The sequence below is a fragment of the Coccinella septempunctata genome, chromosome 8, assembly GCF_907165205.1.
Source record: "Coccinella septempunctata chromosome 8, icCocSept1.1, whole genome shotgun sequence".
NCBI classification, from domain to species: Eukaryota; Metazoa; Arthropoda; class Insecta; order Coleoptera; family Coccinellidae; genus Coccinella; species Coccinella septempunctata.
This window is the reverse complement of record NC_058196.1, coordinates 23595294-23610118: the sequence shown is the minus strand read 5'-3', so window position 1 is coordinate 23610118 and position 14825 is coordinate 23595294. Positions and strand designations below refer to the sequence as shown.

Here is a 14825-nt window from a genome sequence, read left to right as displayed (position 1 = left end):
ACGTCTGGATTGTTTACGAGGTTCCCAGCGCCCTCTGTACGTAGCGCGGTGAGCGTCTGATTGCTGGATTTGTTATTCAGGTGGTTGAGTGATCTCGCTTTCTGGCAGTATCTCATCAAGTGAATCAGTAGCGGCTTGAGGAAGTTGGTCTCTACTTGGCAAAATTCTACATGCAAATGTTTTTGGTGTGATTTCGCTTCTTTTTGTAGGTTATTTGTATTTCGCAACAAGCAGTCCCCATATCAATTTTCAGACCTCTAACGTTAGAGTTTGCGGATGTCTCATACATCTCCTTGATTGAGGGGTAGGGAGAATGTCCCACGTTTCAGATTTTTGTTGTTTTTTGTATACTAAATACTACTTACTACTTCACATACCCAACTTGAGTTCTTCGTTTTTACTGAGGACCCTAAAAATTCTGACAAAAACGAGGTTTTCCAAATTTAAATGATATCTAGAGAGTATGAGAGCTATGGAACTGAAATTTTATACAGGGTGTATTCAATTTAAAGGTGAGGCTTCTTTTTTAACAGGTAGAACATGAAGCGTTTCACCAAGAATCATATACAGTATACAAAACTTTAAGAACGACAAAGTTAAAAAAAAAGTTGCAAAGATTTCTGAAACAGATTCTAGTAAGCCCCTTCATCATTCGTTATCTGAATTATCGCAAAGCAATGGGAAAAACTTCTCTCGTGATGACTGACACAGCCATATGGTTAAGAATATAGGCCCGTTCGACTTTTACAGAGGATCGAAAATGAAAACATAGGATTTCCGAATTGTTCTCGTTATTTAGTAACTTGAATGATTTTATGATATGCCTCATTTCGATACCAACTGAAAAAAAAATACTCAGGACCCAGTGCAAAAAATTTGAATATTAGTTCAAAATCTCACAAATAATATTCGTCTGAATTATTAACAAGCTTTTCACTATGGTCATCACAATTTTCTTCTTGTTCGAAAAAGGGATGAAATAGGGTAACAATAATACTTTGTCAACATACGCACTTTCAATGAACTGTATCAATTTTCTTTATCTTAAATCGTACGATACAAAAATTTTTTCAATTGACCTGATGCAACTGATAGACTGAGATAGACTCGCAAAGTCGCAAGTACTGACCGTTCATTGTTCAGCCATAGTTTATTTTTTGTTTTGTTTTTCCGATGCCGAAGTCACCTTCCACAGTGCCGTACTTGAAGTTCAATGAAATTTTGTCTAACTTCTAAGGATTGCAGCTCAGACATCTTCGATATTTTATATAGACAGTTGTTCATGAAATGACTCAGTTTGATGACTTCTACCTTCTGACAAAAAAAGCCTCACATTAAAATGAGGAACACCCTGATTATTTTCTTCATCTGGTGTCATTCCTACCCACACATTAAGCATTCTGCTGGCTTACATCCCGTAATTGATTGGAAATATCCGTATAAAATGTCTCCCTACGATCTAATGTTCACCTCATTTTGCATTTTTTTGATTTTGCTTGTGGGCCGAAATCACATTTTGAAATAACCATTTCAACCGTTTCCAAAAAAAAAATTTTGAAGTACTTAAAAATGAAAAATAAAATGGGTATTCAAAATTTAAAGCGTTTCGTTTCTATTGCACAAGCTGGCAAAATCGACTGAAATATGCGTTGATAATAAAGGCAACAAATACACTATCTAGATGAGATAGATAAAGATGGCTGTCTAGGAAGTCTGCGACGAACGAGGAATTTTATGGGATTTTTATGGCCGGTTGCTGTTGAGGCTCGCCAGTAAGTACGCGCCTATGAATCAACAGCTGTTATTTTACAAACAAGCTGATCGGACATTGGTTTTTTTATTTCCTTGTAGGTGCTGTTGCCGAATCGTAAAATAGAAAAGAAGCGGTTTAAATTTTAAATCCTCATATTTGAAGAATGATTCTGAACGGTTTTCGTGGTGCATTTGAAAAATTCATGAATGAAACTCATAATTATTAAGTTTAAACTTGCATATGCTGTGATAACCCAAATTAAGCAGAATACCCCATTATAAAAGGTGGTACCTTTTCAAATTGACACACTGTATATGCTTCTTACTGCATAATGAAGTGCTGCTTGATGTGAATATAAGTGATGTGGTAACAATAATGCTAGTTGTGACTGTTTTTTCCGGGATTTGTCTACTTTAATAATCGGTTTTATCCTTTTGACGCTTTTCTGATTATGGTCTAGTGTAATTTATCTACTTATGGAAATTTTCAATGTCTTTGAATAATTTTTGAGTTTATTTTGGTGCTCTCCACTACCATTCATCTGCCTCATAGGAGCTCATATATGAGGTTTACAGGTATCAGCATTAAAAACATTCGATATCAACAATTATTTATTTCAGCCTGGGATTTACAGTGGGTAACAAACATTTTTACACCTTACAACAATATAATCCAATTTTCATATAGCACATTTAACAGTGTTGAGTAAAAAATAAATCATCCAACCATATAAGAGACAGTTTTTTTATTTATAATAATACAACAATACCATTCAGGAAATAAGGAATATAGTCGTTCGTTCCATTTTTTCCAGTCTAAAATAGTGCATTCAGAACCGCCCTGATCGGAATTTAATTGATCAATGCATGGGATAATTGAAATTGTATTAGACTGCGTCCAGTAAATCTAATAACTTCCTGTAATGTGCAGTTTAAATCAAATGGAACCAGGTGAATGCTCGGAATAACAACGTTTACCAACAACACAATATCTAATGAATGCGTTTCACGAGTCCATTATAACTAAAATAGAATCCGAATTGTTGGTGTGGAAGCTGATATCAGGTGTATTCGTTTGAGATCACTAATGAAATTTGTACATATTTACGCATTGTGGAATGGAGGTAAATTAATCGAATCCACGCAAAAATCCTGTTCGGGTTGAAAATGGATTTGCGTGTTACTGTTTCATGTACACGGCTTGAAATAACAATAATTTCCCATACAATGCTTTCAACAGAATATCGAAATGAAACAGTCAAATAAAAATCATCTTTTTAATCAATACTAAAACTCACTCACACAACAGTTTTTGGAAAAACCGAACTATACAAGGCAAGCAAAGCTGTAGTGTTTTATGAAGCAGTGTATAAAAAGTGCAAGTGTTTTTCCTAAACCATTTCAAAGAAATAATTACTTGCAAATGACTTCATTATTAAGGCTTTTTTCATACAAAGGAGATCGAAATTCTATTATTTCATGATAAATAACCTTGATGAATTGAAAACCAGAATAGTTTGACTAATGTTCTGTAATTATCATTAGCACTGAATGAGTTATCGACGATATGATGTTTCTTACGTTATGTATTATTAAAATTACGGCAGACATTATACATGTAGGTATAAGTGTCTGTAATCCACAATACACTTATATTTTTGTTTATTCGTCTATGCACAGCACAGTAAATACATTTACATATATTGGGAAACCACAAGTAAGGTTTGAATGAACTGCCATAAAGTAGATTTGTGCATAAGAATAAGATAGCAGTTTTCAGAAGGAAACTGTGCGGAACAACTATTTATTGAAATAGCACATTACACGCTATAAATTTGGGTGAAAAATTCCATAGAATTTGAAACAGGATCAGCTTGTTTCTGTTTTAAGGATGTTTCTGGAGAAAATTGGATAGAGCACACAAAATGGCGAAGGTTCTGGTTTCATAGTTGCCAAGCTATATCAGATTTATGGATATATTCATTGAAGAAACCTGAATTTTGACTTCAGGAATCGAACGAAAATATTCCTTATTCCCTCTGTTCCGAAAATATTATTCATGAATACAATAAATTGAGAAACTATTATGTGAATTCAGTTGAGGAAAACCTTAGAAAATCGACACTTCCAAATTCTAATAATCTATTGATTTTCCCCTCACGAAATCGAATTCGTTGAGTTTAACAATATTAGTTGAGTTGATTTTCAGGTTCAATTTCAAATGTACATTCAATTAATCTAAAATGGTTTGATTCAATCATATATTTAATCATTTTTCAGTATTGATTTTTTACATCAATCAGGATACTGAAAAACGATTGATTTTTCTATTTCTTCTATATATATACACTCATTTCCCTCCCTCTGTCTCAGTATCTACAAATCTCCATTTTATCACAATAGCATACCCTTGCCTTAATTACCTTAGTTCATTTCTACATCGTTTATATATTATTAGAGTCCTTGTTTGATGTTCCAGAAGTTTTACAGTTTAGGTACAAAACAATTCACATCTAATTTTCTAGATTTAATTGGAATATGTACAGCATCTTTCGCTATATACAACATATGATTGTTCCTTCGGGTTCAACATTTCACAGTCTTATTGTTACCGCAGTCTTACGAAAATAATGGCAATCACTATAACTATGTAGAGCTTCAGGTTGGCAACTGGAATAGCTGAAACAAGAAATATATTGTGAGTTATTGTATTGCAAGATGATACAGATACATAGAAGTTTAAATCCATACGGCCAGTTTCATAATCAAACCTAAAGTCACTTTAATTTTAAAGCTTCCTTCAACCCTACTTAAAATGACAGTAAAAGAAGCTTTAAGCTTAAAGTGACTTTAAATTTGATTATGAAACTGGACGTTATATCACAATGAAAATTGTTTCACGAAAAAAGGAAACTGTGAATGAAAGCTATATAGCATTATTCAACTCAACTCCATTTGGGTATTACGACGATGTATTGATATCTAGTTAGCATAGACCAGTTCTATGCATAAAAAATATTGTGTTAACATAGCAACTCATAAGAAGTGTCAGTGTGAAGTTTGATGTCAAAAAAGTGAACCAGAGTTACGTAATAAATCAAAAAAAGAAGAGGACCCCCGAAATTGTGAAAATCGAAAAATAAGAGTATCGAGCCATATTCAAGTACTTGTATTTGAAAGGGTTAAGAGGTGAGCAGATTTACGAAGATATGCTTAATACCCCTTATGATCAATGTCCTTCGTATGCGACCGTGAAAAATTGGACTGCAAGCTTCAAAAGAGTTAAATTTTCCAGTGAAGATGATGACCGATCGGGACGCCAGTTTCTTTGTCAGTCCCCGAAAGTATCGACGCAGTTCATGACATGATTTTGTCAGACCGTCGAAATGGGCTAAAACGAATATCTGAAGCAATGAATATTTCATACGAACGTGTTCATCATAAAGTTCACGTCAATTTGGACATGAGAGAAATTGCTGCAAGATGGATTCCCGAATGTTTGAATGTTGACCAAAAGCGTGCAGAAGCATCTCGTTCGATCTGTGCTCGATTTGAAAACGATGTAGACTTCTTAAACCGAATTGTTCCTATGGATAAGACTTGAGTACATTTCTACGATTCAGAAACATAGTAGCAATCGATGGATGGCGACACTCTGGTTCTCCAAGACCTAAGAAGTTTCGTGCCCAAAAATCTGCTAGAAAAGTTCTTGCTTCATTTTTTTTGGGATTGCTATGGGGTAATCATGATTGATTTTTTGAATAAGGGTAGAACAATAACCAGAGATTACTATTCGACATTACTGATCACTCTGCGGGAAAAAATTTAAGAGAAAAGACGCGGAAAGCTATCCAAAGGTGTTTTGTTCTTGCAGGACAACGCACCTGCACACAAATCTCACGTTGCCATGCAAAAAATTCTTGATTTAGGAGTTGAATTACTAGAACACCCAACTTATTCAACAGATTTGGCTGAATTGGATTATCCTCTTTTTCCTCACCTGAAAAAAGTTTAAAAGGTCTTAAATTTTTTCCAACGAAGAGGTGAAAGAAGCTGTCGAGCAATAAGGAAATTTTGTTAAGGTCTAAAGATGTTGCAGGTTCGCTCTGATAAATGTATCCAATTAAGAGGAGATTATGTTGTGTAATAAAATATTTTATCATTGAAATTGTGTTTGGTTCTACCGTTGGCTAAGAATTTTTCAATATATCCTCGTATTTATACCTCGTTAATTTTATACAGGGTGTTTTGTGTTTCTGAAATTTTTGTTTGAATATATGTAACTGCTGCAAAATATTTTCTTCTATTTTGATGATCTTATTCAATCTGGATCTCATGCTTTTCTAATTCAGGAAATCTGAACGTTCTTATATGTTTTTCTCAATTTTTACTTCTTCGAATGACTCAATGGGAGCCATCTTCAAAAGACTTCCAGTGTTAGTTATTTTTTTGTGTGTCATTTCAGATACTGACTCCCTCTTATATCTCTAAACGAGGTGGCAAAAAAAGACGACCTTAAGCTCAAATGTAACGTGTCATACGGATGAGCAAATATTAATTTGCGTTTCGCATTTCCCGCGAAAGCTTCAGATGGAAATATTCCGCGTTCATTCGAAAACAGCATGTGCTGAAGTTAATCCTCGCAGCCTGTCTATAGCGCCAAGGATCGCTCCTTTTCCCTTCTGCCGGTGGTTCCCTTCCTCGAGAGTCAGTTGACATAAATAAGTGTTTATACTCTGGAAAATGTAACGAGTTTCTACTCTTCCGGGTTCCCAAGTAGGTACACATCCTTCTTCCTTCGTGATAAGGCGTTATTCAATATTCAAGCGGAGCATCATGCTTTCGCGGTTTACCACTTTGTACGAGTGTGTTTTACTTTTCGTATTTCGAACGAGGCACGTCGTGGTAGAATGAAAAATTCACCGAGTAGGCTTCGGATGCGTCACACGTCGACTGTGAATGTCTTTTCGAAGATATTTCACGTAGGCGGCACATTGAAATCTCGGTTTTCATGCAATTCATTTCATTATGGGTTTTTATATCAAATCATCCTGTCCCAGATCTATACAGGGCATCCCAGAATAAATCCTGGAACACATCACAGAAGAGCTATTGATAGAACTGAAGAAAATTTCGAAAAGTACCTATCCCCTGTGGAAACGCCTTTTTTTTTCAAAATAATGTTTTTTGAATATGACCATACTTTTCTGTGAACCATGGTTATAAAAACCAGCTTGGGATATACACAAAATGATATGCATAAAAATATATGAATAACTTTTGTCATTATTTGGGAGAAAAATGTAGCTCGAAATTTCATGATGAAATATGATGTAAAAGTTCAAGCACCTTTGGTGAAAAAAATATATGGGAAATCCTGAGTTGCCTTCTATAAAATGATGACCCTTCCATGTAGATTTCAAAATGGTAAAATGCATCTTGATAACTTGTGTCAATACGCAGTTATGGTTATTGGTGTTGCGGAAGATTAAATTCGTCTCCATGAAAAATATTAAATAACAGAAAAATCTCTTGAAATTTTTAGGCTTCAAGGAAGATACGAGGATATATTGAAAAATTCTTAGCCTACTATAGAAACAAACAAAATTCCAATGTCAAAATATTTTATTACTCAACATATTCTCCTCTTAATTTGATACATTTATTACAGCGAACCTGCAACGTCTCTAGACCTAGTTCTTTCTTGCCCTGCAAATCAGACCTTCACAGCTTTCATAACCTCCTTGTTGAAAAAAACTTACGACCTTTTCAACTTTTTATCAGTTGAGGAGAGAGATGATAGTCGGATGGAGACAAATCTGGTGAATGAGGGGGCTGTTCTAGTCAAACCCTAAATCACCAATTTTTTGCTTGGCAACAAGAGATAAGTGTGCAGGGGCGTTGTCCTGCAAAAAAAAAACACCTATGGATAGCGTCTTTTCTCCTTAATTTTTTCCGTAGAGTGATCAGTAATGTCGAATAGTAATCTCTGTTTATTATTTTACCCTCATCCAAAAAATCAATCATGGCAATCCCAAAAAAACTGCAGCAGGATCTTTTCCAGCAGATTTTTGGACAACGAAACTTCTTAGGTCTTGGAGAACCAGAGTGTCGCCATCCATCGATTGTTACTACGTTTCTGAATCGTAGAAATGTAATCAAGTCTCATCCATAGTAACAATTCGGTTTAAGAAGTCTACATTGTTTTCAAATCGAGCACAGATCGAATGCGATGCTTCTACCCTTGCACGCTTTTGGTCAACATTCAAACATTTGGGCATCCATTTTGCAGCAATTTTTCTCATGTCGTGAACTATATGATGAACGCGTTCGTGTGAAATATTCAGTGCTTCAGATATCCGTTTTAGCCCAATTCGACGGTCTGATAAAATCATGTCATGAACTGCATCGACATTTTCGGGGATTGACACACAAACTGGCCTACCCGATAGGTCATCATCTGCAATGGAAAATTTACCCCTTTTGAAGCTTGCAGTCCAATTTTTCACGGTCCCATATATGAAAGACATTGATCACCAAGGCTATTAAGCATATCTTCGTAAATCTGCTTACCTTTTAACCCTTTTAAATGCAGGTACGTGATGATGGCTCGATACTCCAATTTTTCGATTTTCACAACTTCGGTGGACATCTTCTTTCTTTCAATTTATTGCGTAACTCTGGTTTACTCTTTTGACCTCAAACTTCACACTGACACTTCTAATGTGTTATTGTTCGTTGCTATGGTAACGCAATATTTTTTTATGCACGGAACCGGTCTAGACTAACTAGATATCAATACATCGTCGTACATAGCACAGTAATAAAACCTTAGTTATTTTACGATGAATGATGATGAGACCTATGTATTGAAATTTAGTGATTTCTCATAGGTTTCTAGGTATAGTATTTCCTTCAAAAATTTCAAAGTCTTTATCAGGGCTCTGAAATGGATTATCTTCTGTTTCTTCACTTGCGGATCTTTTTTTTTGTGTCTTTTTGAAATTTTAAATTAGGATATCATAGCCTCGAACATCTGAATTTAATCGTGGAACTGTTGTTTCATTTCAAATCCCTGATTAAGACTTTGAAATAAAGTTTAAACTAGTTTTTATTTTTTCAAAATGTTGGTTTTGTAAGGAGAATTTGACCTAGAAACCTTTAAGAGTTCACTTAATTCAGGCATTCTGATCTGGACTCGTACTGAAATATCATTTCTTGTCAACCTTAAATTAGAAATAACAATTCGGTTATGCAAAAATCCCAGAAATGCCAGAATTCGAATTTCTGGCAAATATCTCTTGGCGCCTGTGAATCTTGTTGGTCGAGGTACACAACTCGTAGTTCTTGCACATGCCCAAAGAATACCTATACTCTGGTCCTCCTTTTATCGAATCTGAATCCAAAGTAGATCAAGTAGCTCTAACCTCTTCAGTTCAACGCGGAGTTGAAACCACCGATTCGGAAATGCTCTTTCTAATCGTCGTTATATCCATTTAAAAGCTTGTTCTTGTCGTATAACCCTAGTTTTTTCCTCGTTTATGAGCTCAACACTCAATAGACTTCTTATTTATCATTTTACGAAACGAGATGACATCTTTGACAATTTCCGATGCGTAAACTGAAAGTTCTTCTTCTTTTTCCGTCTCATAACAAGAATTCTGTATGCTCATTCGAATATCCCACAAAAGAAAACGCGACGGTCGAAACCACTCAGTGCTCAGCGACAACCAGCACCCGATGAAAAGCGTACTGGAAAAAACAGGCCGTTCAAAATGGCTGCCAGAAGCATATCGTGAATATTGATGGGATGGAGTTATTGGAGAGTCTGGAAATGATGTCGGTTCAAAGGACGAACTTATTTCCATGATAAAGGCGCGCTGACCATTTTCTGGCTTTTCCTGAATATTTAATATTCGGTCCCGCGCTTTTTACGCGAGTCCCGCCGTTGAAACTTGGAGCGCTGACCGGGTGTGAAAAAATTCATGGGAGATTGATTGGTGGAAATTACGTGACTTCTGGTTGACGTTTCGGTCAATTTTTCGAATCACGCCTCGTAGGGGGGATGTTGAAAGCCGAACAGGTGAATTATTAACGCGGATGGACTCTGTTGTGGAGGGTGGGATGATGAAAGGAACATTAGATTTTCCGTATTGCATCAGGATGGAACTTTGTGTCACGTTGTTTTTGAAAATTCAGGTCCACCACTTCCAATTGCTGAATGACCTTCGTTATCGAGCATGGAAAAAAATTACATGCCTTCGAAATATACAGGGTGTTCCTAAATTGAACGTACAAACGAAAAGGGGAGATTCCTTAAGTGAGTTTAAGAAAAAAAAGTTCCATAAACATGGGGTCGCAAACGTTTCGTTTTCGAGATACAGAGTGTTGAAGTTTGAATTTTTTTCAAGTTTTTTTCTCATAGTATCTACACTTCACAAGATATTCAACTGAAATTTGGCATAGATATTACATTTTAGAGTTCTCACCACGTGACATGGCAATTTCGATAGAAGATCTACAGGGTGATATTTTTTCTGGAACACTGCCACCTGTTCTTCTGCAGAACTTTTTTTTGGTGAGCAACTGTTAATTTGAAAAAATGTAAAAAGAAGCTTTGTTCTTACACTAAACTTTTCGGTCTCTTAAAGTTTTGTCGTATCTACCACAGATTACAAACTGGCCTTCCTATCATAGTTACGAGAATTTCGAGAGAATCGTTCAAAATTTTTTTTCTCGAAATCGCTGGTAGATACGACAAAACTACAAGAGATCGAAAAGTTTAGTATAAGAACAAAGCTCCTTTCTACATTTTTTCAAATTAACAGTTGCTCACCAAAAAAAAGTTCTGCAGAAGAACAGGTGGCAGTGTTCCAGAAAAAATATCACCCTGTAGATCTTCTATCGAAATTGCCATGTCACGTGGTGAGAACTCTAAAATGTAATATCTATGCCAAATTTCAGTTGAATATCTTGTGAAGTGTAGATACTATGATAAAAAAACTTGAAAAAAATTCAAACTTCAACACTCTGTATCTCGAAAACGAAACGTTTGCGACCCCATGTTTATGGGACTTTTTTTTCTTAAACTCACCTAAGGAATCTCCTCTTTTCGTTTGTACGTTCAAAAATTGTATATTCGGTATTTCGAAGAAATATGCTCGATCAACTCACATTGTATTTAAAATTACGTGACTTTTAATGTTCAACTGAGGAGCTTATCCTTCCCTTCTACAATGGAGAAAGGGTAGTTGAGTATATTTTAGTGTCCAACATTCTTCTTTCTTTTGGGAATACATAGACTGACATTCTGATTATTATTTGGTCATTGGTGGTTTTTTATTACCCTTTTTTTTATAGGGATAACATATTTGAATTCCGATTTTTATACAGGGCGAGTCTACGACTCGAACGTACATTTTAACAAGGGATACCTGAGGTGAAAAGAAAAATATTTTCCCTTTACCATCTCTGTTTTATTCTCCCAACAGATTAGCACGCCAGCCAGGAATCGTACTTCCAGGAAAAAAACCGAAAAGGATAAGGTAAAAGGGACACAATTGTTCCCCACTCAGGTTTCTGCTCCCAACGGATTTGCGCGCCGGCCAGTAAATTTTACTCCCAGCAGAGGTAGAACTGGACAGGAAAGGCGTTTGAAACTGGGGTTCCCACTCAAAAGTGCGTAGTGTTGTATCACCTCTTCAGCGGTTGCTGGCACTTGGAGTACACGTAGATTCTTCCGCGAAATCGAATTAAACGTTGAGAAATCCCGCCTACAAGCCTATATCCACAAAAACTTTATGGTAAAAAGAGCTATAACAAGCACTCGAATGGAGAAAAAAGGAAAATCTTGCACAATCACTTAGCACGGCCTTGGCACTCAATATAGAAACATACCAAATTCGGAATTCTTAATAGGACGTAAGCAGAATAATACAGAATGAATATTGAAGATCACTACCAAATAGAGAATCATTGACCAGCAGGGAGACACTTCTTTTCAGACCCACCGTTGGGGTGTGGAAACGGTTAATCCCTCATGTGAGAAAATCGGTAAAATTTGCGTATATTAGTTAAAGTTTTCTGGGCGTCTCGATCCAACCTTCCACCTCGACTACACCTTTTCCAAGTGTATTTCAGAAATCGTCAACTGTATTTCAGATTAGTCAATTCGATTTCAGAAAGCGTCAATTGTATTTCAGATTAGTCAATTCAATTTCAGAAAGCGTCAATTGTATTTCAGATTAGTCAATTCAATTTCAGAAAACATCAAATGTAATTCAGATTAGTCAATTGAATTTCAGAAATCGTCAATTGTAATTCAGATTAAATGATTTTTAATTCAGAAAGTACGAATATCATTCAAATTACATGGAAATGTGAAAAAGTGTGAGTTGAAAAAGAGAAATTTTCTTCAGAACGTTGGCTAGCTTTCAATGAAGATTTGAAAAAAGAGATACATTTTGTCCAAATTCCCGCAATCACTGTTAAAACACTGAACTCATGGAATCTGATGTCAATGATACCGAATTCACGCGTTACGCGAGCAGCTGAAGAAGGCATATACTGTTGCGTTATTTCTCTTTTCAATAATTGTATTCATGATTGAATGTAGGAACTGCTTAAATCTTATTATTCGTTCGTTTCTTCGTTCAATTTGTGAAGATTACCATCAATAACTACCAGAAGCAATCCCTCCATGCTCCATGACTCATTCACGAAATCACGAACCCCTAAAATGTCTTCCAAAAAAAGATCTAACGGTTTTTCGAAGAACTTCAGTAATGTTTTTTACATTACATTAAACCGAATTTCCAAATATCACAGTTATCTCACTTTCAGTCTGATCTCAGGATTCAAGAGGATAAACCGTATTTCCAATAACCATTTCTGTAACCTATATGAAATGTGTGTAATTTCGAATTAGGATTTCTGAAATACAATTCTGAAATTTCTGAAATTAAATTGACTGATCTGAATTACAAGTGATGTTTTCTGAAATGCAATTGATATTTTCTGAAATTGAATTGACTAATCTGAAATACAATTGACGCTTTCTGAAATTGAATTGACTAATCTGAAATACAATTGACACTTTCTGAAATCGAATTGACTAATCTGAAATACAATTGACGATTTCTGAAATAAAATTGACGATTTCTGAAATACATTTGGAAATGGTGTAGTGCAGTCTAAGTGGATGACTCACATATAAACTGAAAGAAATATTCTTCCTCAAATCCCAGCAGTCATGAGAAGAAATAAGATCAGTGGGGGTGTGATTCCTAAGCTCTTCCTGATTCAGCTTGGGGAAAACGAAAGTTCTAGGTCTGTTTCTTCTCTACTAGGACGGAAATACACAACCGTATCAATTCGGCATCACGAGCATTCTGGAAGCTGAAGGACAGAGTATTTCAAGACCAAGACAGCTGTTTACAAAGCAGTGGCCCTCCCAACGCTTTTTGACGGAAGCGGAAGCTGGACACCTTACAGGAGACATATTAAACAGCTCGAACAAACGTCATCTAAGACAAATAATGCACATTAGATGGTTTCACAAAATTTCAATTGCAGCGCTCGAGTTGTACAACAGTTGAGACTCAAGTAACGAGAGCCCGACTAAGATGGAACGGCCACATTGTGAAGATGCAAGACACAAGCCTTCCCAAAATAGCTCTGTATGGCGGATTCAAAGAGGCAGCTCGGAAACCAGGAGGCCACTATGAGCGGTTTGAGGATATACTGCATCAAACCCTAAAATCAGTTGATGCCAATCGTAACTGGGAATAACAGTGGAGGTCTTTGGTACACAGTTAAAATTGAGACTCGAGAAGGATACAGCGGCGGCCAAATCTGGTTGGTGACTATCCATGCCCAGAGTGTGGAAGGATCTATAGGTCACGGTTGTGTCTCTTCAGTTACAGGAGGGCACACATTCGCACATAGCCCTAGAGAATTAGGGTTTGATAGCATCGATTTTTTTTTTCAATCTTTCTGTAGGTTTATTCTCAATAACGGGATACAGCAATGAATGAATGTTCCTTCTCCATGCAACCTGCAGGAAGAGGTGTAACTGGTTTTCATTAAAATCCAGCTAATTTTTGGACGTTGCAGGTTTGGAGTGCCACAATTTAATCGAGCCAAAATCTGTAGGAAGTATTGAGGAATTAGTCCACTTATTCTACTGTAAGCAGTTTTTACTGTCATCGTCGTAGATCCCGATAAGATTATGAAGAATGGACAAGATACATCTTCCACCTTGCTGCACTGCACCTCAGATTAAAATTCAGACTCCATCCCAACAATCCCCAGCACGAAACGAAGACCAATCGTTCCCGGACGGCCTTTTTATTTGGGCCGAGACCCCAGAAATACCTATCTCATTAGGACCGTATCCGCCTCGAACGAATTGAAACTGTTTATGCATTCCGACTGCAGAAATTGCCGCAGAAAGACAAAAATGAAAATGATTTCCCACGAGATCTTAGTCCGCGGATTCGATGCCGGTGCGCTCGTGTCTGCCTGAAAGCCGGGACCAGGGCTGTAACCACACAGGTCCGCCTTTTGCCTTTTTCCGCCGGAGTGTGCGGGCTCTTTGACTCGGCGACCTGACTGAAGCCGATTCGGAAAAGAATACGGAGCAAGGATTCACGGGCGTCTCTGGAGAAATCGTGAAGGGACGCGTAAACGATTTCATACGTCCTCAATCGTTCGATAGCTTTCGGTTTTTAATGTTTTTTGCTGGTATGCCTGCTTCAACGACTAGGCAGACTGTCGTTGTCACGACCTCATTCAGTATAAAGATCCCAATCAAGTCCGCTTATGGTCGTTCATAGTTTAGGATAGAAAGATGATTTATTGGTGCTCCTCCATAAATACATTGAATTGCACAAAAGGAAGTCATGGATTTCATAATGAAATATAACAAGTTCAGGATCATAACCATCTCCCATCATTGTCACAAAAAACTAAGAACAGAATCAAATGATTTTTACTAACATGAGTTTTTTAATTCACAATAACATCTTCAGGTGGGTGCAGGTCAAATACTCATGTTGAACATTCAAGATGGC

The 14825-nt window shown here is 36.5% G+C and overlaps 1 protein-coding gene across 1 annotated transcript in view; it reads right to left on the bottom strand.

Moving 5' to 3' along the window:
- Positions 1-4264: 4264 nt before the first annotated feature.
- Positions 4265-14825, bottom strand: part of LOC123319077 — a 156967-nt gene continuing 146406 nt past the window's right edge. The window contains exon 6 of the mRNA XM_044905924.1: positions 4265-4431. Within this exon, the coding sequence (XP_044761859.1) occupies positions 4361-4431 (71 nt within the window). The 3' untranslated portion in view covers positions 4265-4360. The remainder of the gene's footprint in view (positions 4432-14825) is intronic.